The sequence below is a fragment of the Coloeus monedula genome (genome assembly GCF_965178545.1).
Source record: "Coloeus monedula genome assembly, chromosome: 2".
NCBI classification, from domain to species: domain Eukaryota; kingdom Metazoa; phylum Chordata; class Aves; order Passeriformes; family Corvidae; genus Coloeus; species Coloeus monedula.
The window spans coordinates 9,498,462-9,523,801 of NC_138782.1; the positions used below are offsets into that span (position 1 = coordinate 9,498,462).

Sequence of the window (25,340 nt, forward strand, 5' to 3'; positions counted from 1 at the left end):
CATGGTCGTTGGCGGTGCTGGGGCTCAGAGTCCTTAATCAGCTGACACTAACCACAGTGGTTAATACAAGCAAAAAGACCCCAGTATAGTTAAGTACTTCAGGACTGCACTGCAGATGGATGTGTGTTGAACCAGTTTGTCCATCAAGGATTGTTAGTTTAGATGGATCAAAGGAGGCACTTTGTCACCACTATGGGTAGAAAATTCAGGCACTGAGTAACTAGGAAAATTACCAAGTGAGGACTTCAGGTAAAGTCCATGTGGAATTCCCGTTTCACTCTCTTTTACCAGTTTCTGTAGTATAGTATTTTCAAAAACAGACAAGAAAAATGTGAAAAAAGAAGTTTAATGATGACTTACAAATATACAATACTTACATTTTTAAGAGTTACAAAAACTGCATATTACAGAAACCAAAAGCTTCCTCCAACCTTTGGAGGAACATTTCCAAGTTATTATTTACAAAGAAAAATTACAGTCACTTTTCATAGTGTCACATGTTTATATATAAGCACTTCTCAGTTGAAAAATATCTTGCAGCTTACCCAGAGGCAGTTTTTGCAGTCTGAGCTCTACACCCATCTATCAGATCAAAAATTCTATCAGCCCCTGTTAAGCTGACATGACATTGCATTTTTATATTTTAACATCCCTTAGTTTGAAAATATGTACAACCCATATGGCTAAACAGATGCATAGCTGTTGAGATTTCACCTAGTGTATTATATATTGCTCATGGTTTGGTAAAATAGTATAGGCTACCTTTTTTAATTGGCTTGCTGATGTGTGTTTAGAAAAAGGTGGTCCGATATCCTTAGGGTATTTCCAATTCTTCCTGAAAGGAATTTAAAAAAATATAACATGTCCTTTGAAGGACACTTTTTCACCTAATGAAACTTTTATATTAAATTCTTCCTTCTCTATGTACAATTCTTACCTCAGGTAACAGAGACAAACTAAGCACACTTTCCAAAGTCTGCTCATTTCCATTAGTTTTCCGGCATTGGATGTTACCTAGATTGTCAATTTAACCCAAAATTTTAAAACTTTCTTCTATCTGAGAGCAAACATTAGTATTTCTTAGCCTGTGTGTACTTGTGAGTCTTCTTACAGATCAGAATACTTGCAGTAATACAGCCAAAACACATCCAGTCTGTTTCTGACGCCTTCATTATATGTGTATACCAATACTTTCATGATTTTCAGGCCATATCATTTCAACATGTGAACTCAAATAGAATCTTCATCTAGCTGAAGGTAGTTTGGGACTGCACATTCATAACTGACAGTTTTTAACTAAAACTAAGTACCTCCAGAGTATTAGTTATGGTTCAGGTCCTCATCTTTTTAAACTGGAAAACAGAAAAAGCTTGCCATCAATAGCTGTGAACAGAGTTTAAAAAGTGTCTTCTAGCATTACAGTATTTCCCTACCAAAAGCTTACTCCACAGACAAAATAAACTCCAAGTTCAAGCATCTTTAAAGAATGCCTGTGTTCTGGATTTTCTTCGTGCAAGAGCTTCTTGTTTTTTTCTTTCAATCTCTTCTTGAGAACATTTTCTATTTTTTTGTTCTACCACAGACACTGTAAATAAAAAACATGTATTAGAAGCTTCAGGTTTGTTCAATATGTATTTTAACTTAGCCATTTTCAGTGTTTGAAGATCTATGACAGGAGCACACTATTCTGACATACCAGGCACCCAAGTTAAAAATGGCTCATCTATCCTGTCCCCAAGGCAGGAAGAGGGTAAGATGCATGACCTTTGTAGTGCTACTGATTACTACCTCCCAATGACAACACTGGGATGCACACATTTGCTTGAAGGAAATTTCACTTGGCTGCCCTTCAGGTGAACCTTATGACATCAGGAGTCAACACAGAAGATAGCGATGGGTTAAGAAAATTAAGGCTATCAGAACAAAAAAGGGCTCTACAATTTAGTGAGTTAGGCAGAGATACGGACATGGAGATGGTAAAGACACAGGGGTCAGATACAGTACAGGTGTCACACAAATAAAACAAGATAGGTTGAAAAAAGGTCAAAAGTTGCAATAAAAATTGGCAAAGGAGACAAGAACATGATAGCTAGGCGTAGCATTTTATACGGTGTGTTACAGAACTATAAATTCCCAGACTATAAAATCCTGACCTCATTGGAACCAACAGGAATACTCCCTGCACATATCAGTAATTTTACCATTTTTAGACACCAATTTCCAATTAATCTATTTTTAATAAGTATTCAAACTGAATAAATAAACAAAGGGTATATTTGCTTCTCACAGAAAAGCATCCATGAAAAATTAAACAGCAATTTTTGAAAGGATCACTTAACATCCATTTTTTGGTTAATGTCCTTTCCCTCAAAATTTAAGATGTAGTTGTTGTTTATCTGTAAAGAAAATCTATGCTATTTTTTTAATTCCTTTACTCTCTAGAACATTCCATAGAATAATTAGTTATCCCTCCCCTTCCTTCCCCCTTATAATCCAAAATAGCTACTTTCAATTTATATGCTTCTCTTCTGGGGAGGAAACAGATAAAATACTCATTCTTCAATAATTAATAGTTTTGTTGCTTTTGCAACAGTGTTTCTTGAAAATGGAAGTTGATATAGGACACTCTTAAAGGCATGTTTTATCAGAATGAATATTGATTAAAATTTTGCCAAGCTGTGACATCAAGTGAAAATAAGACTGACTGACACTTGACTAGTTCTGCATTTCCCCAGTAAGTAACACTGAGCATGGAATATTACTGATGGCCGCCTGGCAATAAAGAAGTGACTGAGCTCTCCTCTGGATGAAAGGGCATCTTAGTGTTTAGACTGGTAACACAAGAATATTTCACTGCCAATTTCAGCTACAGAGCAAACAGTAATACAGGCTGAGCTCTGAAAAGCGTCAAGTGATTTGAGGGTGCAAATTCCAGGTGTACAGTAATATAAAGAAACTGGTATTCCATATCACCTGGTGTCTTCTTTCCCTGTCCCATCATTAACTGGGGTTTTACTATGCATCAGTATAACAGTATTTTTAAGTAACAGTTTAAGAAAATAGTATGCTGAGTGCTGCGTCAGCCTATACTTGATCCTAGAGAATCTGAGTGTCTATGGAGAGAGGGTGTGAAGTATTTAGAGAAGTGGAATGGAAACAGGCGTCCTTAACTACAGGAATTCAAGATATGCATCAGGACAATTTCATTTTTGAGAAAATAACCTCCAGATTCTTCTTAGAACATTTGCTAACACCTTAACTGAATGGATGATATTGAAGCCTATTTTAAGTGGCAATACAATGCAAATTTCTCTTGACAGTAAGGAAACAAACAGTAACAGTCTAACAGTGATACAATAAAGACAAATACCTGATGTAGTCTGTGCAAAAGACTCTGAAAGGTGCCTCTTGAAAGGTGGTTTCTTATTGTCAAGCTTGCTGTGCAAAGTTGCATTCACCTGTTTCTTGCTTCCTTCCAAACCCTGCAGAGTAATTCCAATGCCAGAATGATTCCCTGGATTTTCAGACCCTACACGAAGACCACCCTGAGAACTGTTAATCTTTCGGAACTTAAACTTTGAAGGCACAAGTGAAGTTTTGTTACCAGAGCTGCTACCTGGAATCTTTCCTGCATTATACAAGAAATGTGAGCTCTCAAGTGCTTTGCTACTAAAAATATTTACTGCATTAGCAGGACTTACTTCAGAACCTGTCTCTCCTGCTGGCACAGAATTTGACCTGTACCATTTCCCTGAAACAGTCTTTGAGGTATCTTCAGAATCTTGATGACAGTTTTTAGGCAGTGTGTATTTACACTCCACAGAAGGACCTGAGATCACAGTCAGAGGATTTGAGATGTTCTTACAATTCACTACATGACCTGTTGCGGCCAACCCATGCACCACCTTTGATGAATTCCTACAGGAATCATTTAGTGAGAGAGCCTCCTGTTTTGCATTTGTTTTTTGTCCCAAGAAGAGATCAGGTAGTCCTTGTTTAGATGCTGGGAAGCTGTTATCAGCATTTGATCTGGAATTAACACTGGCTCCTTGTATAGTTTTAGTTTTTTCATTTCCTTGTTTAACGTCCTGGCTCTGAGTCTGCTTTTCTATATCATCACACACCTGATATAACAATTCATCGTCCTCATAGTTTGCATCCCAAAGACTATCGGATCCACAAAACATATCTAATATCTCATCAGAGAATTTTGGTTCATTCCAGTCATCAAATGACAGAGGACATTTCTTTGGTACATCAACTTGATTTGAGTGACCTGTATTAGCCTGGTTAACCACTTTGGTTAGATCATTAGGTTTCATATTGGTAGAAACACTGGATGACTGACAGGAAATAGTATGAGTGTAATTCCCAGGTTTTCCTGCTGGTTGTCTATGAGGATTAGATCTTGAAGGAAAAAGAGGAAGAGCATCACTTTTAGGCTTAGTAGATTCATTTCCATTCTTCACTTCAGATTGCATTGGAACAGAAATATAGTTCAAATCACTGTTTTGGGCACTTTTCCAAACAGAATTAATTTTATCTGGTGTAACATCACATTTGCCACGCAAGGCCTTAGTCTCTGTCTTTGAGTTTTCTGTCTTACATGGCTTTTGCAAAGACAGGGATTTTACAACATTTTGTGAGTTTTTACTAGAACGTTTCAAAGGTGAATATTGCAAACTGTTAGATTTGCTTACAGTCCCCAAAAGAGTTACTGAATTGCCACTACTTCTTTGCTTTGTTCTGCCAGCATCACTGAAATCACGCACAAATGGATTTGCAGGAATTTGTGGTGGTTCTTCAGTATTTATCAATTCAGGATTTTGGGTTATTTGCATCACAAAAGAGTCATCTGCCAAAAGATCTGCATCCCAGTCATCAAAGTCATCATTAACTACTCCAGCAAGCTTAGTGGAGGCCACCAATTGTGTCTTCAAAGAAGGAGGATTTTTTTTTGTCAAGGTGTAATTATCAGGCTTTGGTACAGTCTGGTCCACGCTTCCTACTGCAAACAGAGTATCTTTTTGATATGCCTCTGAATTACCACACTGCGTGTCTTCAGTTTTCTCAGGAAGGTTCTCCTCCTCCAGGGTACTTCTAATTTTCTGAAAACTACTATTTAAAGAAATATCTGACAGCCCTTGGCTCAACTGTCCACTGCACTTCTGGGTAGAGCAGTCAAAAAGAGCATGAAGGGCTACTTCAGCCTCCAGGTCTACAGACTTTTGACTGCTGGATTGACAGGACTCTGCCACAGGGATGCCAGTGCTCTGTCCAACTGGTTTCAGGCACACAGCAGTATCTGTTTCAGAACCTTCACCAAGAAGGGATTTCTGGTTCTTCATATTTATTTCATCTTTAGAATTACTTGAAAGCGCTGAGGTGGTCTGGATGAAGTTGTGACCAAGCTTCTCCTGTTCCTGAACAGCATCTAACTCTACTAGATTTTTATCAAACTCCTTAGCCAATTTCATGAGTTCCTCTTCGGGATTTTTTATTTTAAGATCTCTGGATTAAAAAGAAAATACAGAAAATAAAGTCAGAGCTGCTGAGAAAGTTTAGCCAAGTTCAATTACATGACCCTGTGAGCTGTTCATTCTCTAGTTTAACAACTACAGAGGTATGACTAAATCCCACTGCTTTCAATATGCAGTCAACACGCAACCCCATTAAGAAGACATAACAAGCCCACAGTTTAAAGCATTCTATATGCTAATATACAATTACATGGTTCACTATACATAGAAGACCACATAGCCTTTTTCATGAAAGCCCAGCTATGATGGGCAAGGAAAGCTGTAACTTACCTTGTACAACTTAACTTTGTCCTAGCTCGCCCTTTTACTACTACAGGTGTACAGGGAATAGCATCCTCACCAATCCATGTTCCTAAAAGGGAGCCTTCATTACAGGTTGCTTTTTCATCCTGCATGATTAGATTTATAATGCTTAGAAATCTGATTTCAGATAAGGATTGGACTAGACACATATCTTACATGACTTAAAAGTTGCTAAACTAAATAAACTGGATGAAACCTGTTGAAAGCCACAGATAAGAGCAAAACCAAGTCAAGTTAGATTACTGCAACATTGTCCACTAATAGTTGTATCACTTTAATGATATCTTCAGGTTTACACATGTTCATGTTACAAGCTGTGATCTCATTTACTTCAGTATACTACTAAGGAGTAGAACACAAACACAGCACAGATTAAAGACCTTAAAATAAATTACATTCTGTATGCTTACAGAAAAAAATTCTTACTTCTTCCACTACAACTCATTTATAAAAAGAGCCTTTAAATGGAATTAAGTGACATTTAGAAATTAAGTGAAATTGTTTCAGAGCTTCAGAGTTCAGGCTTGAATTTGAATTCTGAAATAGATACAATACTGCAGGGATGAATTGTTTAGAGGGGCAGAGTAATAGGATGCAGGAAACTACTGTGTGTAAGCCAGCAAAAATAATTTGAACTTTACTCACTACTAGGGTAGTTTTAAATAGGTTCTCTTATTCTTTGTAAATGTAGGATTTTTTTAAATTTATTTTTGTTTAAGAAAAAAAGAACATAAACAGTAGATTACATTTATGGCAGAGCTGTAACTATTTAAAAGGAAGGCAGTGGCATTCCTTATCAATGACTTTCCAATTCTTTTAGTACAATTTCTCACAAATATGCTAAACAGTAAATATATTTTAAACAGCCCTGTCAAAAAAGCAGGCATGTTTTGCAAGCTAAATAGTACAGATCTATTTTAGGAATTGCTTCTTTTCTTGCACTTAAAATGCAACTGCACTTTTGTTTCCACTTTCTGGACAGTGGACATCAGGTTCACGGCAAGAAGGAAAGGGCAGAGACATGAGGGTAAAAAGGAAAATTATTTAGAGTACTGAAGTAAGGTTACTGTGTTTATATTATGGTAAAATATCTCTCAGCTGGGTCTTGTTCTTGTAAATCAGCAATCAAGACTGTTCAAAATGCTTAAAAACAACTGCCAAGTAAATCCAGTATGTGAAGAAATCTTACCTTTTAACAGATGAGTAATTAAGGGTAAATAAACACAACAGTATTCCTAAGACCAAAGGCAGTAACTTGTATTCACCTTTCTAAAATGGAGCTGCTGCAAGTTTCTTCATGTGTCCTTTTTTTACAGCAGCCATGACTCACAGAGCAACCAGTCAATGCTATGCTTACTATTTTTATTCAATCCAGTTTTATAAACTAGTTTTCTACATGACCAACTCTTTACCATGAAACTACTGTAACTAAAACTGAGGCTAAGGCTGAAGCACTATTCTGTTTGATTACTGCACATGCAGAGCATTGTTTTAGAAAGTAACAATTACCTGAGGAGCAATACGATTAACAATTTCCGAAATTTCTACTGCGCATCTACTGGTAGACTGCTTGGTTTTTCCATTGCCTATGGAAACAAACAAACTTCTTAAAATTTTGAAATCTATTCAGTTTAAGAAGTGCAGAACATCTCAGATAATTCAAATAAACCTGTAAACATCAGATCTTGATTCAGCACTATATTGAAGAATTCATGGGTTTTTAATGCAAGTAAAATCAAACAACCATTATAAGAGAAAGGAATCTTTTTTTCAAGAAATCTTTTATAACTTTTACTACACTCCCACTGCATGCCTCAAACAGGTGTCTTGAAGTCTGGATTTTGGTATTACCTAGTCTGTGTGCAACAGGTGAATGAGAATCCCAAAAGATCTCTTGCTGTGTATCAGTGTCATTAATAGGAGAGCTGAAAGTAGGTATTCGGGATTTCCTACTCAACGATCTCTTTGGTGTCTTATGTAAACATGACTCTGTGTAAAAAATAAAGAGGGCCCTTATTAAAAACCAACAAATAAAAGGCAACAATCACTTAGAACACAGAACAGGTCAAGACAAAAGAAGATGCTTTAGGAACATCAAGAATAAAAATCAAGTTCACACTCACCAGGATTCCTTTACTCACAACAGGAATACTGTTCATAACTAGACACTAAATACAGAACAGGACTCTTGGCTTTGCCAGTTACATCACAGAGATTACAGAACATTACATGATGCTGACAGCTTTATGCTCAGCAGCTGATTGTAAGATGTCAATCCTTACACGTGAGAGAACATGGACTTCAGCTTATATTAAGACAAAAATTATGTATACCTGTATGAGAAAGTATTTTGTGTTCTTGCTTGCTTTGTGTCTTTCACCCAGATTCTGATCTGAACTACTATTTTAATGGGCCTCCAAACTACTCTGGGTCATAACCTACATTCGTCTATACTTCCTCCCCTGGGCCTTTCCAGCTAGGACTATTAAAATCAGGAATATAGCTATTCAAAACCTGCTTACAGCTGCCTTTGATCAGTAAGTGAACTTAAAACCCTATGTGGAACTCAGCTAGTCACCCCTGCCCTTTAGAAATGATTCTGCAGATGTGAAAGCGTACAGAAATAACTTAAAAGATGTGCGTACTATGCAAGAAACCTCTTAAAGCATGTTTTGCCCTGACATGCCTAGCATGGTCAGGTTTCATCCTCTCCTTGGTTAGCTATCATTATTTGCTGTGGGAATCACAGAATGGGTCAGGTTGGAAGGGACCACAGTGGGTCACCTTGTCCAACCTCCCTGCTCAAGCAGGGTCATCCCAGAGAACATGCCACAGGATTGCATCCAGATGGTTCTGGAATACCTCCAGTGAGGGAAACTCCATGCTCTCTCTGGGCAACCTGTTCCAGTGCACAGTCACTGCACAGTAAAGAAATTCTTCCTCACGTCCAGGCAGAATTTCCTGTGCATCAGTTTCTGGTGCTATTGCTCAGCACCACCGAGCAGAACCTGGTCCATCCTCTTTGCACCCTCCCTTTAGATATTTATACACATTGATGATGTGCCCTCTGTTTTCTCTTCTCGAGGCTAAACAGGCCCAACTCCCTCAGCCTTTCCTCGTAAAAGATACGCTCCGAAACACTAATCAACTCTGTAGCTCTCTGAATGGACCCTCTCCAGGAGCTCCATATCTCTCTTGTCCTGAGGAGCCCAGAACTGGTCACAGTATTCCAAATGTGGCCTCACCAGGACTGAACAGAGGGGCAGGAACATCTGCCTTGACCTGCTGGCAATGCTCTTCTTAACGCACGCTAGGGTACCATTGGCCTGCCTGGCCCCCGGGGCACGCTGCCTCAGCATACTTGTGACAATAACAGCCCGTTCCCAGGGCACGCGAGCGGGGAGAGCGGAGATTTACGCCACACCAACCCCTCCTTACGGCTCGGCCACCCCTCCCCCGCGGTTCGAGAGGTGGCGGGCAGGGCCGAGGCCCCCAGGGGCCGCTCCCGCCGTACCTGCCGCGCGGGGCGAGCATGCCGCCTCCCCGGCGGGCAGGCCTCGGCCCGCGCCGCCTTCCACCGCCCCCTCCTCCCCGAGGAGCTCCGCCTGCCGCCGGGTGAGCTGCTCCTCGCCGCCGCTGCGCTTCCTCAGGGCGGCGGGCCTGAGGCACAACCCCCTCCGCCGGCTACCGGGCATGGCGACCGCTGCGGCGGTACGGCATCCATCCCGCCACCACCAGCGCCGCCATTTTCCCGGGCAGCTGGCGAGGCCGTCGCCGATTGGCCGCCGCCGCGCCGCCTCGAGCGGCCATTGGCCCCGCGCTGCGTGGGCGGGCGGGCGAGCGAGCGCGGCGGAGACCTGCGGCCCCGCCCCCCGGCCGTGAGGCGTCTCCGGGTCCTCCTGCCTGGCGCTGCCCCCGCCGGTGAGGCGGTCAAAACCTTCTGCCCCTCTGCTGAGGGAAGGAAAAGGTCAGCCGCGGGCAGAGGGACGGGATGTGCCCTCCTGTGGACCGTTGCCATGAGCTTGGCCTGAGGTGGCTCGAATCTACCATTAGCAAATTCGGGGATGACACCTAGGTGGGTGGGAATATTGTTCTGCAGCAAGGCTCTGCAGAGGGATCTCAGAGAGACTGACTGGATCGACGAGCCAAGACCAAAAACACGAGGTTCAATAAGATCAAGTGGTGGGTTCTACACTTTGGCCCCAAGAGCCCCATTCAGTGATACAAGATGGGGGGGTGAGTGGCTGGAAATTGGCTCCAGCAAAAGGACCTGGGGCTGGTGGTCAACAGCAGCTGAACATGAGACAGTAGTGTGCCCAGGTGGCCAAGAAGGCTTATAGCATCCTGGCCTGTATCAGCAATAGTGTGGTCAGAAGGACCAGGGAAGTGATTCTTCCCCTGTACGTGGCACTGGTGAGGCTGCACCTCGACTGCTGTGTCCAGTTCTGGGCCACCCAATTCAGGAAGGACACGGAGGTGCTGGAGAGAGTCCAGAGCAGAGCAATGAAACTGGTGAAAGGTCTAGGAAACAGTTATTACAAGGAGCATCTGAGAGAGCTGGGGGTGTTTAGCCTGAAGAAGAGGATGCTCATGGGTGACTTTCTTACTTTCTACAACTCCCTGAAGGGAGATTGTAGCCGGGTGGGGGTTGGTATCTTCTCCCAGTCAACCAGCAACAAGATGAGAGGAAATTGCCTTAAGCTGCACCAGGGGAGGTTTAGGTTGGACATCAGGAGGAATTTCTTCACAGGAAGAGTGACTAGACATTAGAATGGGCTGCCCAGGGAATCACAGTCCCTGTGTATGTTTAAGGAAAGAGTGGTTGTGGCAACTCAATGCCGTTGACATGTTGGTGTTTGGTCATAGGTTGCACTCAATGATCTCAGAGGAGTTTTCCAAACTAATTGAGTCTGTGATTCTGTAAAACCCAGGCAGGCATAAACCATTTCATCCCAGTGAGGCAATTGGTGCTGGCAAAGAGAGGCTTACAGAAGCTAAATTTGGTAGGTAGGAAATTAACATGGGGTTCCTGAGGGACTGTGATATTGCATCATTATTTTAAGCAATATAAATGCAAACACAGGTATATGCTATATCATAAGGTGTATCTTTCCTGCCTGAGCCTCTAAAAATAAATGTACAAACATATTTGTTGTGCATATAGAGTCAAAGAGTGAACTGCTCTTGTCTTTTGCATGGTTTTCATTTAATTGATTTGGAGTACTTTGGGTTCATACTTAATTTGTAACATGTAAGCAGTGGTTTTCAGTCTTGGATCAGGAGTAAGAAGTTTTGAAGTTACTAAAGAGTGATTCCCTGAGCCATGAAACCTTTTCTTTTCACCTGAGGCCTCAGGCGAACAATATGTTTTTTCACTTCTCCATTCTCATGAGTGTAATTAAAGCCAATAGAGGACTTTTTAACAAGGAAAAAAAAAATAGGTACTATGTATTAAACAGAGAAACTGTATTATATATGTGGCAAATTTATAACAACCACAGAAAGTTGTGACATTTGAGTAATTAACTCATTTATGCCAGACCTGTAAAATATAAATCGGACTTTAAAATTTAAAAATACTGAAGAAGTGGGTCAAGAATTAAGCTTCAAAATCCATCATAGACATCTGAACATTGCAACTGCCTCGTAATCATACCAATGTGGGTAGATCAGCACAAAGTGTGGCAAAGGAAGCTGTGCATGACATTTTTGATTGCTGGTTTGCAATATAGTAATTAAAAAATGGCTTATCTGGACTCCATGCAATAGGCACTATGTAAGTTACCTTCTTCTTATTTCCAGTTGAAATGGATACTGAGAAGAAACTTTTTACAGTAGTGGTAGATACATCTTGACTGAATGCAAAACACTGAAATTGACACATTGACTAGAAAGTCATACTAAATCTTGATGTCTCCTACCACTTCCCAGTGACCTCGTAGCAGCTGGGTACTGTACAGCGGTCTGTTTTTATATTTCTTTATGTTAAGAAGCATAGTCTGAAATACTGTCATCAATAATTAAAATTAAGTGACATCTGTCATATTCGCTGAGTGTTACAAATTTTGCAGTGCCTTCTTTGATTTCTTCCTTTCTCTGAACTCATTGTTCAATAACCCCACATAAAAAGTGAATATTTCCCACAGGTCTTTCACACATTTGTGAGGTTTTACTCATTCAGTAAAAGCATTTTGGGGAAAAAATAGAAACATATTTACCATGTATTTCATTCTGCATGGGAGATCTTGTTGCATCAATTTAAGTGTGTGTAAAGTTGTGTTACCAAAAGTTGCCAGAAAAAAAAAAAAAATCTGTATAGATAAGCTAAGCAGGTTCATAATGGACAAAAAAATCCCACTTTCCTAATGAATAAAAGTGTGTGTGTGTGATTGCAGCTTAAGAACTCAACTCTGAGCTGATACTGTTTATTAAGTTAAGGAATGTAGCGTTAGAAGCCTGTGATGTTGGAGGGTTTCTCTGTGGAGCTGTAGCCTCAAGGAGGAGGGAGTTTGCATTCCCTCATTATGGTACGAGCAGCTGGATCAATGGCTAATTGTGGTGAGGCTGTGTTCCAGGGACTTGTAGCAAACTTCTAGTGCTGCAGTTGCGAGTCCTACTTTCAAATCAAGAGGGATAAATAATGGAGGAGATTGAATGAATAATGGAGTTAGTTCTGTTTTTAATAGTAGTATAAACTGCCTGAGAACTTTCCACTTTATTTTATGAGACAAAATCTGAAATGAAATGAAATAAATGTGGAAGACCTGAGAAGTTTCCTAAGAATTTCCCACTGGTGTAATGAATTAATTGAAAATAAGACTGAAAAAGGCTCATTTTTAAAGTCCTGTGAGCACAGAGCTTTAAAGTGAGCATTTTTATCTTGGACAGAGTATGTCTCATTAGTGAGTTTTTCAAAATACCTAATGTATCGCATCAATATAACAAACAAAGGGAAGTGACTTTGTGTTATAGTTCATCTTTCATTCTTGTTAGGTCTGGGGAAAAGGGAAAATCAATAGTAGTGATTTCAATGAAAATATCAAGATTTATGAGAGGATGGAAGTTATTAGAAATAATGAAATTAATTTGACAAATACTGCTTTTTTTCTAGTATGTTTTTAAATGCTCTGTGATATTTTCAAGGTGAGCTGTCTTGGGCTTTTTAGTTCCCAAACTACATTTTCATTTTGAAATTAATTTCTTTTTAACCACAGAAGAAGAAGGAAGCAAAACACACACACACACACACGCTCATAGTTTGTCTCCAATGAAAACACGTGTCTCTGCATTTTGATCACCTGAGAGCAGGTGAAGAGGCGAATTCTCCAAGCCATATTTTCCCTGGTTAATTTGTTTTAAAAAATGGTGTGGGTACAAACTCTAAAATTCGATACAATTACACAGTACTTTAAAACATGTTTTCTCCTAAGGAAGGAGCAGTTAAGTAACGTGTATGTGCTTACATGTCTCGTAGTGTATTTCTGCAGATGGAGCCTCAGCAATGCTCCGGGGTTGCAGAGGGACACTGAGGGATGTAACTCAGAGAACTCTCTATCTTCTAGCCAGCTTTGCCCCTTCAGAGCCAGCTGGGGTTTCTCTGCTGCACTGCCTCACCTGGTATGTCTGTCTTCACCTCTGTCAAAAGGAGATACTAGTACTTACTGAAGCATGGATTGTCCTGGGGAAAACTGTGGAGTCATTGGGTACAGCAGTGAGGGGAACTATAGAAACAGAGGAGAGAATTTAGATGCTTAATGTCAGATGCATTTGTAAATGCATCTGGGGCCCTTTGGGACCAAACAAAAATAAACTAAGACACCTTTATAAAATTTAACTATGAAAGTACAATATTTCCCACCTTTTCTCATCCCAGAAATCCTGCTTATCCATATATTCTCTTAAGGAGCCTTGGAATGTTTACGGAAATGAAGTACTATATGATGGCAGATTATACAAGTTATAAAGAAGAGATCTGTGTTTTGTTGCTGGTTTTGGGACCTTAGGGAAAACTAAGAGAATATCTGAAATGTTAACTTAATGGACAATAATTTTTTCCATCCATAGGGGAACACAGGCATCATGTGTGTATTTTTGCTTTTATTAATAGCGTTTTGATAGTACAGTTATAAAGCTTGTCCTTGGCTTGCCTTGAAATATCATACTGACTTCACTTAATACAGAATGTTACTTTAATTTTCCAAGGTGAAGTGCTCGCAGAGCAGAAACTGGTGAGGAAAAAAATATGGCCAAAACAGTTACATACACCTTTAATTTTAAAGTGCTGTCCAGAAAGGTTTGCAGCAATTTTTGCTGATGCATAAATTGACCTAGACAGTAACTGATACATGACCTTAAAAATATCTGAAGTAGCCTTGCTTGGGAATTTTAAGTAGAGAGTTATTAAATGTCAGAGTAATTTACACAAGCCTAGTTTATGCTTTTGCATTCTCTTTCCCTCTTTCTCTCTGCCATGCTATCCGAGAACCATAGGAGCATTAAAAATAGTTTCCATATATCTCCTTCTTTTTTTTTTTTCTTCTTATCATAGGGCTTCATCTTATTTTATTTATCACAGAAAAACTGATCAAATGAGGGACTAAAATGTAGCTCACAAAGACCTGATCCAGCAGAGCACTTAAGTACCTGCATAACTTCATTGCAATGACATTTTCCATTGCTCATTAACTAGAATTTAAAGAAAATTTTCCATTGCTTGGGTGTTTGGGCATTTAGAGGAAATTGTCAGCCAAAATGTCTGAGCCATTTAGAAGAATTAGGTCAGGCAATGAACAGACTACAAGTTGCAGAGGTCTGTAGGGAGCCCTGGAGGTTCAGACCCCTGGCAGAAAATCGGGGATTTTGAAGAAGCCACTGGGAGGGCCTTCTAGGTATTTATTGTAATGTAGGCTTAATTCCACAGCTGTTCTCCAGTGATCAGAGTGAACTGTGTTCAGGACAGGAATCATGGTTGTGCAAGACTGTGGAGATTTATGCCTTAAACTTTAGCTGGGCCAGTCAGCTTCAGTGCACTGCTGCCTGGAGACAGCTCAACAGTCTCTTCTGGAACAGGTATGATCACCTGGGCATATCAGTGTTTTGCTGGCTCACACCGGGGAGGCTTGCACTGAGGAATGACAAGGAGGAGTCTTGAGGCAGTCATCACCCATCCACTCAGTTATTTGCTGCATCTCTCCTTGTGCTAAGGAGCTCTCAGAGCTTCTCGCTGTTTTTCACTCATTGATGCCATGAAGATTTTTGCCTTTTCTTTTATACCCCTGTTATACCTTTTTACAGCTTCTGTATTCTTAGTGCTTTTTGCCTACATTCTTGGACTTGTTTGTCAAGCTAAGAGACTAAACATTTTAGAAGCTTCGTAGCTAGGGATCAGTGTGCCCCAGACCCCAAGGTCATCTCCAGAACACATTCTGTAAACCAAGATAGAACCATCCAGGGGAAGGTTCCTTAGGGAGGCAGGCTCACTTGAGCCTCTCATTGGGGAATCTTTGATAGATATGCTAATTAATAAAGCCTATAATGTTATACCCGATGTTGGGAGAGGAACACTCACACATACGCGGCCGGGTGCATCTCGATGCATATGACCTGGACGTGTGCACCTAAGGATCCTTAAAATAAATACCAAGGTAAAATCCCTTTTCCCCTTCTAACTGTGTATGACTCTTGATTTTAAGACCAGGAAAAGACATAACATGTCCATAATATTATTGTTTGCTGTGGCATGGAGGATGTGCTTTCCCAGCTGAGATGCACCCTCTGCTGCCTTATTGTTAATACATGAAGTTAAGAATAAACAAGGATCAAAAACTGTTCATAGAAATTACAGCAGCAAGATTTTCTTTTCTTTTGTTTTGTTTTGCTTAAATCTGTTGATCCTGCTGTATTACAGCTCCAGGCTATCAAGTAGTGAGAAATAGGTTTTCTGTTCTGCTCTCTTAGTTTCTGGATTTTTTTTATCCCTTATAGGAAAACAAGTCAGAGAGTTCTTTAAAGAACAGGAAAGAAAAGGTTTCCAGCTTGTTTGGAAAGCCTGACAAATATTGATCTGCTATGTATCCTGTAGATGATTTTTTTCATCAGTGACAAAAACTGGACTCTATTTCAGACCTCAACTTGCTAAAACTCTCATGTGCTACAGTGTAAATTAGTGAAGTATTTTGTCAGCTACCGAGCACAAAGCGGTGGATGGTCAGAGAGGAGAGCTTTATGATCAAGAGTTCTGGAGAAGAAAATAGGCACTGCTTATTTATTTAAAGCAGGCTTAGCTTTTGATTGATACATCTGTTCCAGGAGAGTGTTTAGCCTAAATAGCTTACTGAAAATCAGTGATCAAACTAGTATGAAATACTCCACAGTCATTCTCTGTGTTTCTCCAATATACTCAGCAATTTCTGGATAGACTATTTTTCTGTCAAGGGTTCATAGCTTGCAGTTGAAAAAACAATTTCTGTTACCAAAGTGCCTTTTTTGAGGCTTTCATTTTATAAATTCTATGCATTACCCTTTGAGCCTGTATTCCATTAACTATAAGCCACAGTTTACATGGAAATGCATAACAATGAAGTCTCCGTATTCCATGTGCGTGCACGACTCTCATTATGCAATATAAACTGCGGCTGGTTTTAATGTTGGGGTGATTAGAAGTTACCTTCTCCCAACCGCGGTTATGTAATCGCTGCATAATGATTTGAAGTCTATGACCAGTTCCTCATGGTCCCACAGGTACCCTAACTGCCATTATTAGTTGCTTCGGTGACAAGAGCAAGCTTGGACTGGATATGGAGGTTTGACCTGGAATTGTAGAGCCCTGGTTTCAGGAATGAAGCAAGAGAAAAATTTATGTTTCTGATGCCTCACTTGTTTTCTGGTGGAATAATTGCTTTCTCTGGAATGGTTGCTTCCTCAAGCATTCCTTGAGGAATGGCACCTTCCTCAAGCAGCACTGAGTTCTGGGCCCAGTGTCCCTTCCAGCTTTAAATGCCATGGCTTGGTGGTCTGAATTCATAGAGTGAGCAAACAAGTGCCCAGATAAAAATTAGACACCCTTTTGATAATTAATTTTTTCATTTATTTTCAGATGGCTTTTCCTTTTGTCGTGTTGTTCACACATAATGCCTCTGACTCTTCCTATGTCACACTACATCTTTGCAGTAATTTTCTGTGCTGTTCTGTCCCTCTGGATTTTACAGCCATGGATCAGAAAGGAAGTGCAAGCCCTAGCAGAAATAATAAATCCACTGCAGGTCTTGAAGGTACTAATTTCTGCAGAACAAAATACTGCCTCAATTTTGTTATGGGCTAGAAGGGGTGATCAAAGTGAAGTACATTCATTGTGGAATTGGTTTGCAAAGCCTGCTTCTAAACCATTACACACTCTAGATTTCTTTTTCCCCCCCAAAGAAGTAAACAATGCAATCGTGTCCTGCCTGGTCTGTAACACTGTGCCCCGTGCAACTCTTGTGCAGTTCAAGGATTGTTCCCAAACCAGGCCTGTCTCATGAGATGGACATGGAAGCTGTGTTTGTTTGACCAAGGAGTCACTGGATAATATGAATCTGGAAAACACATTAGAGATCTGTGAAGGGGTACACAATGCAGTACTTGTGGGTAGTGCAGGGAACCATCCACATGGTTGCTGCACTAGGGTGGTGGGACTCATGGTCATCTCCCAGCTGCCAAATTGCCTGGCGTGCCCAGAAGTCTGTGGCATATGTCCTGTGACTCCAGCCGGAAGGTTGGGGTGGTTGGTCTTTGCTGGAGTAATATGACATTTGAAAAAATATTTTAGGAACTGTCCTGTAATAGCAGGTATTTCTAATCTGTGCAATCTATCTAATTAGGTTCAACCATGCCCCATTCCTTGTCTGATTGCCTGAGCATTTCCGCTTAACCAGTGAGGTTTATTCAATAAGGTGTCCTATAATGCTATTTCCTTCCTTGAGTGTATATGTTATCATCCCCAACACAGACTTAAGAATCCCTCCACTTTTTTTCTTAACATCCTCTGTCTCCACAGTAAAGCCCTGTGCTTTAGTTAGGATTCACCTATCTGAGGAGAAACCTAGATGAGGCTTTGAATCTCATTAGTTTTGGTTTTAAGTACCTAGAAGATTCTTAAGAGACACAGCAAGTATAGAGCAACAAGAATATAGGTAGAATCCCCATAAATTTAATACAAGCTGGTTAAATTGTGGATTCAAGTAGTTAACAAGATTAGAAATAATAAGAAATTAATACAGTTGCACGGGCAGTTGACTCACTATTACTGTCATTTCCTTTTGGCTTTGGTCATGGGGATAACAAGGTAAGAAATAACTGTTTGTTTCCTTTTATTGATTGGTTTGATATTTGAAGTAAAGATGATTTTTTTTTTGTCTGAAAAAGTCTTTTGTAAGTTAATATTATGTTAATTAGAATGGATGTCTTCCTGAGCCTTGTTTTCTTGTTCATTTGATTTAATTAGCTGATTAATTTTTAATTGCCTACTGAGAGATCTTTACGATATTGTGATTTGTGTTTTACGTTTACATTTGGAAAACAATGGTATGCCTAAAATGACTCAAAAGTATTGTACTAAGGTATTTCTGCAAAGGATTATTGCAAATTATGATTTCTTCCTGCTTCCTAATTTTAGCACAATCCACTTTGAGTTAGTACTCATTAATCAAAAAGGTTTGCACAGTGTGGAGTAGTAAGAAGGTGTTTCAGCTAGGGAAGCTTCATGGTAGAGGGTCTGTGACAGTGATCAAATGGAAATTAAACCTCTTGGCTGTTTATGAACTGCAGTGAATGCTTCCCAACTTACAACATTTATTCTTTTTCTCCATAGTAATGTTCTGAGGTTCTTAGAATTAATGTATTAATAATCTTAGAAGTAGAAGTATAAAGTTCTGATAAGGCCAAGTGTTGATTAAAACTTATTTTCTGGTGATAGAAAATATATCATAGTTCTTGGCAAGTTATTTCAGGTTATTCCCTGAGTGTTTAAAATTTGCACCTTATTTTTAGACTGAATTAGTCTTGCTATAACTTCTAGCCCTTCGATCTTGTTCTTTGCCTGTGAGATTGAAGAGCCCTCTATTATCAAATTTCTGTTCCCTATGGAAGGCACTTGTAGCCTGTGATCAAATCATTCTTTAACTTTTGCATTGATAAGTTAATTGATTGAGTGCTTTGAGTCTCTTGTAGTAAGACATGTTTCCTAATACCGTAATTATTCCCCTGGCTTCCTCATAATCTGGAATTTTTCATAGTCTTTCGTAAAACAATACCAGGAACACAGTGAAACTACTAGTCATTTCACTGATGCAAAATAAGATGACACAACCTCCCTACTGTTTATTATTGTTCAGACATCTGATGAGTATAGTCGATTTTTGTTACTGCAGTATACTCTAGAAATTCAGTGATCTGGTTACTTGTCATGGCCTGTGTTCCCAAAACCTTGCCTCCTCTTTAGGATATCTTTTTTCCAGAGTCGAGTCTTCCCTCATTAAATCTATCTCATTATACTCATTCCTTGATCCGTGGCCTTCCTGTTAGCTGTACTGACATTCATAATGTCTGGTTACACTCACCTAACCCAACTGTCTTCTCCACTATTTTCCATTTTCTAGTCATCTTCCCATATTGTGGAAATGTGATTTTTTTAAACAAAAGTGAAAAATAGTCTAGGAGGCAAGAGCCAATCCCAATACTAGTGCCTTGCTCCCCAGTCACATAATGATGGGTTAGATGTATCTGTTCTGTAGTTTTTAAGTAGTTTACGATGCCACTCTGATTCACTGTATCTCATTTTAGCCATCCAAAAATTAGTTTCTAATTATCACTTGTTTTCTAAGCACTTAATCATCAACAGAAAGAGATGGAGACCTTTGTAGAAAGATGTAGTGGGCTTATCTGAAAAACCATAAATTACTTTTTGACAGTGCCTTTTTCTTTTCCTAGACTATAATGGGAACATAGAGAAGTTAAGACAAGCTGCCAAACTTTTAGACAGATATAATTACTGTGGATGAATCCCATCTCTTATGCTTTTTAGTTTTTCAGTCAAACTGTGGTGTGATGCAAAGCCAGTTCTCTTACAGGCATCTATCAAGATGGTTGCCTTTAGCAGTCCCATTTGTAATCACATCAGAAAATATCAATTTAGCTTGACAAAATCTGCTTTCCAGAAACCCATGTGGATCAGCTTTAATTTGGTTATCCCTTTTAGTTCTCTATCAGGTTAGTTATCACTTACATGCCTCTTTTGCTTTTTTATCAGATCCTTTTATCAAATCCCTATTTTTTTCACTTTGACACACATCCAAACTGTGAAAAATCTGGGGCTCTGATGTCTTAGATTTTTTGGTTTTGCTTCCACCCCATCTATATTAGATGGACTTTTCTCTGAGGTACTCCTTCAATCCTTGATCAGTGACCAGGAGGTCTCAGGATGACTTGGTGCCATTTCTGATAAGATGTCCTTTCCATGCAGCCTGTCCATATGGTTAAGTCCTGCAAATTGCACAATGGAGGTAGTGGTTTTGGGGGTATTTTGGGTTTGGTTTGGTTTTTTGTTTTGGTTTGTTTGTTTGATTTTGGCTTTGTTTTTTCTTTTTTTTAGGGCTTAAAGTGAAACATTTCATAAATGTATTAGATTGTGTGTTTCTCTTTCTGAACTTCCATGGTTTTAAACTTTTTTTTTAATATCTGAGTAAAAGTTACCACATTTTTGGTTTTTCTTCATCTTACTCATTTCTTTTTCTTTGTAGAATAGAGACGTCTGGAAGAAAACAGACAGACCAAGGTGGTCTGTTGCTCTCTGACTGCAGAAAGGCTTACAGGGCTGAAGGGAAAGCTGTCACCTTGTACTGCTTGCATGGTAAGAGATGAAAACCAACTGGTCTTTTTTTATTTAATATTGTTGCATAAGCAGAATGCTCTGGAATAAGCAATAGAAGTAAATGTACACAATGGTGTTTTCTTGATAAGGGGACTCTCCAAAACTCAAAACTGACAGACAAGAGGTACTCTTGCAAGAGTGTTCATCCAAGTCAATGTTATCTTGGAAACTAAACAATTGGTGGCAATTGAAGTACCAAAATGCTAATCTACCTGGTACCAAAGTGATGAACTGTGAAGGCAAGTCATTGCCATCCTGTCCAGCCTGATCCCTCTACCAGATTTTGAATAGACCCTCAAGGGTCTCATATTTCATTCCAGCCACTCCTGTTCATCTGTTGGAGGGATGTGTTGCCGTTGTAGAAGTGGATCCTTTCACAAGATGCATCAGGATTTCTTGTATTTAACAAATGGTGGGCGGCATGTCAACAATTATAGAAATAATTTATTTTCTGTAAAGGTGGACTAGAGAAATAGTTCAATGATATGTCCTTCTTCCTGGGTAATCCAAGGACAGATTTTGCTGGGAGGGCAAGATGGTGTTACCTGGCAATGATATTTCACCCTGCCTAATTCTGAGCCTTCTGATAAGTGTCAGGGATCCAGTTGATGTGTAGTGCAACCACCCACTGTTGGAAGTTAATTCACCTCAGCTGGAATAGCTGTCTGCTATTTCTTCCTCTGCATCAGAAGTAAAGGTAATAGTTTTGCAGGGGCCAGACTGCCAAATGGGCCAATTGGAGAGTTTCAGTTCGTTAAGAGTCTGAGGATGTTGGTTTTTTTTAAATTCCTACTTTGCCAGACTAGTGTCATGTAGGACATTCTGAGAAAATATTTTCCAAAATGCAGTTTAGTAGTCCAGAACTAATATCTTGCAACACAGCAAGTGCTTCACAGCATTACATAGTTACTGCTCCAACATCTCCTACATCATCTTAAAAGAGTATTTGCACTGAAGCCATTTCAGATCTTTGGGACAGATCGCAGTTAGGCTCATTATAGGAGTTACCTAAACAGCAATGAGTTGCATTTCATTGTGAAGGTATTTATGTGATTACTTCTTGGGAGGTGTTCATCCACGTGTAAATTACTCTGCCTCAGAACAGATTTTAGCTGGTGCCGACAGCTTGAATGACTGGCACATTGTCATTTTCATAACACACCTAAAAGGAAGGTGCCAAAAGAACCTAAGTGGCATTGGTGCAGTGAAAAATTTCCAGTAAAAATTTGTCTCAAGGTATATTGGTTGGTTTCACTTATTATCTGGGATAGAACAGCATTAAAAACTATTATTTTTCTTTCGCACTCTTTGGGGAGGGGGGATCTCCATTCATGTGAAGACCTGATACTGCCATGGTAACACAAAATTATGTAGTTTATGCTTCTTCTAGTGCATACTCATCTTCTTTTCAGATGTCCCTGAACTATCCCAGCTGTGCTAATGTCATGAAAAGAGTTTATTTTCTCTCCTAGCCATTTTGTCAGAGGTTTTGTGTGGTAAAACTTTTGTGCTCTTGTGGATATTTTGCCCTAGTTACCTGAAGAATGGAAGGGATACATAGTCAGTCCATGTGCCAGATGGTCTGTTTTGTTCCCTCTCTGTTGACCAGTTACAACAAAATTTGGTGTAAAGAAAATTATTTCTGAAATTAAATTCCTACTAGTATTAGGAAAAATGGTGGTTAAAAAGAGCAGACAGACCCAATTTATTACCCCCATTCCTCTGGACAAGAGAAACGCCAAACTAGAGTGATGCTACATGTGCTCCAGAGTTCACACATTACTAAACACATCTCACATGCACTTTATTAGACAGAGTATAATCCAGACATGGGATGAAAATCAAAGTGAACTACACTTTGTGAGTTTACAGCTCAGGAAATGGAGAGAAGCTGCTTTCCTTCTCACTACAACAGAAATCCTTTTGAAAAGAACGTTGGTTCCAACCTCTGCTTTGGAAGTGTGCTGCATGTGATTTCATCCCATTAGCTGTGATGGTCACCATTCAGTCCTGTAAGTGATGACGTGATGTAATGGGGGAAAGGGTTGTTTCCAGTGTTATCAGTATAAATCTTCCTGTGAACACTTGACCAGGAACACACATGTTTTGCAATTATGTCAGTTTAAAGAAACCAGCTATTTCCCCATAGTACTGTAGAATAGTTTTGTTTTTATTTTTTTTTTCTTTCTGGCAAGGGATGTGAAGATTTTGCCATTTCTATATATTATAATAATTTTTAATGCTGGAATAGTTCATATCCAGGTTTTTAAAACAGGAGGCATGTAGCCCACAATTTTGTTTGTTTCATTTATTTAGCATGGCATGGCTAGGTCCTGGAACTAGCTTATATGAGGTCATTACCCTATTGATTAAATAGTGTGATGAAAAAGGCATGATAATGCACTGCTGGGAGATTACTGCCAGACACTTTGCTGCTGAAAGGAGAGCAGTTGTGAGACCTTCAGTGTGGTGTGTAATTAGCAAGCGAGTAGGAATTAAAATAAAGGATACATGGTGTGATATAGTGATTATGTGCAGATAAGTAATGTTTTGGATACTCCCTTTTGGTAACTAATGAGAATACATCTTAGTACAGGAAATGTCTGCTGGGACTACACTATCCAGAAACCCTGAACAAGCTGTGCAGTAAGTTGTCTCCAACAGTGAAAAAAAGCATGTATGCAATGTTGTGGATCTGCCTCTTTCTTCAAACCTTTTTCTCTGTGTCTTTCTTTTCCTTAAAAAATCTCATATAATGTATGACTCGTATGCATATATAACTTGTATAATGAATGTTAGAGAAAAACAGTACATATGTGCTTTTCTTTGGGATGGAGTGCCATTTCTCTAAAAAGCTCCAGACAATCTTTTGGGAGATAACAACTGTATTTGAACAAGCTACCTTTTGAGTGGGAAACATCAGCCACTACAACATGAAAGAGTTGTCTAAACCTGGGATGTACAGGCAGTACCGAACTTGTGATTCTTGCACTCAGCCTAGCCTCCCCTCTGTCCCTCTGAGAGCACAAATACTTCTATGTTCCTGAAATAAATCAGGGCATCTGATTTATTCTGTGGCATGTGTTTCACTTTCAGGCAACCCTTTCAGGCCTACAAAACCCAACAGATCAGAGACTTTTCAGGCAGCATCTCAGTTGCCTAAAGGGGAATGAAATGGAAATTTTCAGTATAAGGCCTGGACCAATGGTAGGGAGAGAGAGATGGATGGACATTGACAGACATCTTGCTGGACATTTCTTTGCCCAGTTTCAAGATCCTTCCAGTTGTGAAATTCATCACAAGACAAAGAAAGTTTCCAAAATATTATTATTACTACAACTCTTCAGAGGTGTTACCTGTGGTGTTATAGGAGGGATAGCTCCTGTCTTAGTGTCTGTCAAAAATCTCAAGCTGCATGTTGGATAGACAAACAGCCACAACAGCAGTAACAGTACGAGAGAAGAAGGCACCAGGGAAAAAAAATAAGGGAAGGGAGAAGGGAGGGAAAGAGAAAAACAGTGCTGTTGTGGGGGAAAGCATTTACTCAAGGCAGAAGAGTGAAGCAGCCATGGTGAGGGCAAAATAAATGGGGAATACTCTGTCTGGCTCTATTAACCTTAATTTTAGTTCCTCTTTTCCATTTTTCAGCTTAAGTAAGCAAGCATATAGCCATGTTTATATAATAGCTGGAGTAATGAAGATGGAATATACCAATTTGGGGCTAATTCTTGCCCCCAGGAGAGCACAGGCACTGCAGCTGTGACCAGCCCCTACCAAAAAGGAGTGGTGAGAACAGCTCCTTGTATCTGACTTCCCATTACATCCTCACCAGGAATCACCATAGTCTAGCCCTTAGAATAAATAGATGAGGTTAATTTTTCCATCTGTAGAGTTGGTTTACCAACTCTCAGCACTGGTTCAGTTGTGCTCCCGCTGAAGCTAATGAAGTGGTTTCCTTGAGAGCAGTTGGACCCAAAAAGCCCATTTATAACCTTTTTCAGATATTGGAGTTTGTGTCTTGGGACTGTCTTTTGTTCTCTTCCTATTTGATATCTTCACCTTCCAGATTATAACAGGCAGGGTTTTCCTCAACTTTATCACAATGCTGTTACATACTTATAGCCATAATATCCCTTGATTTGGGGGCGTGGGAGAAACATGCAGTATGCCACATTTGACCACATCCTCTGAAACTGAGGTTGTGGTTGAGCTAATTATTTTCACGGCTGGAAGAGAACAGACAGTGCTGCCTAAAGAGTGGGAAGATATGTGTCTGTGTGAGCCTGTGTTTGTGTGGTTATGCCATCTGGGAAAAGCAGAGCCAGATATACTTCCCCTTGGCTTTTTTTAATGTGCAAATCCTCAGTAAAGATGCAAACAGTGAAGTCTCATTTCTCTGCCTTAAGTCCTGCATTTGTCGAGGGCTGGAGTGCTGGGGACTGCATCTCGCTGCAGAAACCCTGTCCTCTGGTATTCCTGTTCTTCATTCCCCAACTGACACTTTTTGCTTCTGTGGGCAGGGGGGAAGTTGCCCTTCCTCTGCATTGCTTGTTTTTGTTACACAAGCAGTATGAGGTACCCTTTATTTTTAA

General features: G+C 39.8%; 1 protein-coding gene across 1 annotated transcript; it reads right to left on the reverse strand.

Moving 5' to 3' along the window:
• Positions 1 to 463: 463 nt before the first annotated feature.
• ETAA1 (ETAA1 activator of ATR kinase) lies at positions 464 to 9,565 on the reverse strand. The gene is made up of 6 exons (XM_082276879.1): positions 9,358 to 9,565; positions 7,695 to 7,832; positions 7,353 to 7,429; positions 5,811 to 5,929; positions 3,371 to 5,511; positions 464 to 1,585 (listed from the first exon to the last, which is right to left on the reverse strand). Exons 1-6 carry the CDS (start codon positions 9,536 to 9,538, stop codon positions 1,470 to 1,472), a joined length of 2,772 nt encoding a protein of 923 aa, XP_082133005.1. The 5' UTR covers positions 9,539 to 9,565; the 3' UTR covers positions 464 to 1,469.
• Between the last annotated feature and the right edge of the window lie 15,775 nt (positions 9,566 to 25,340).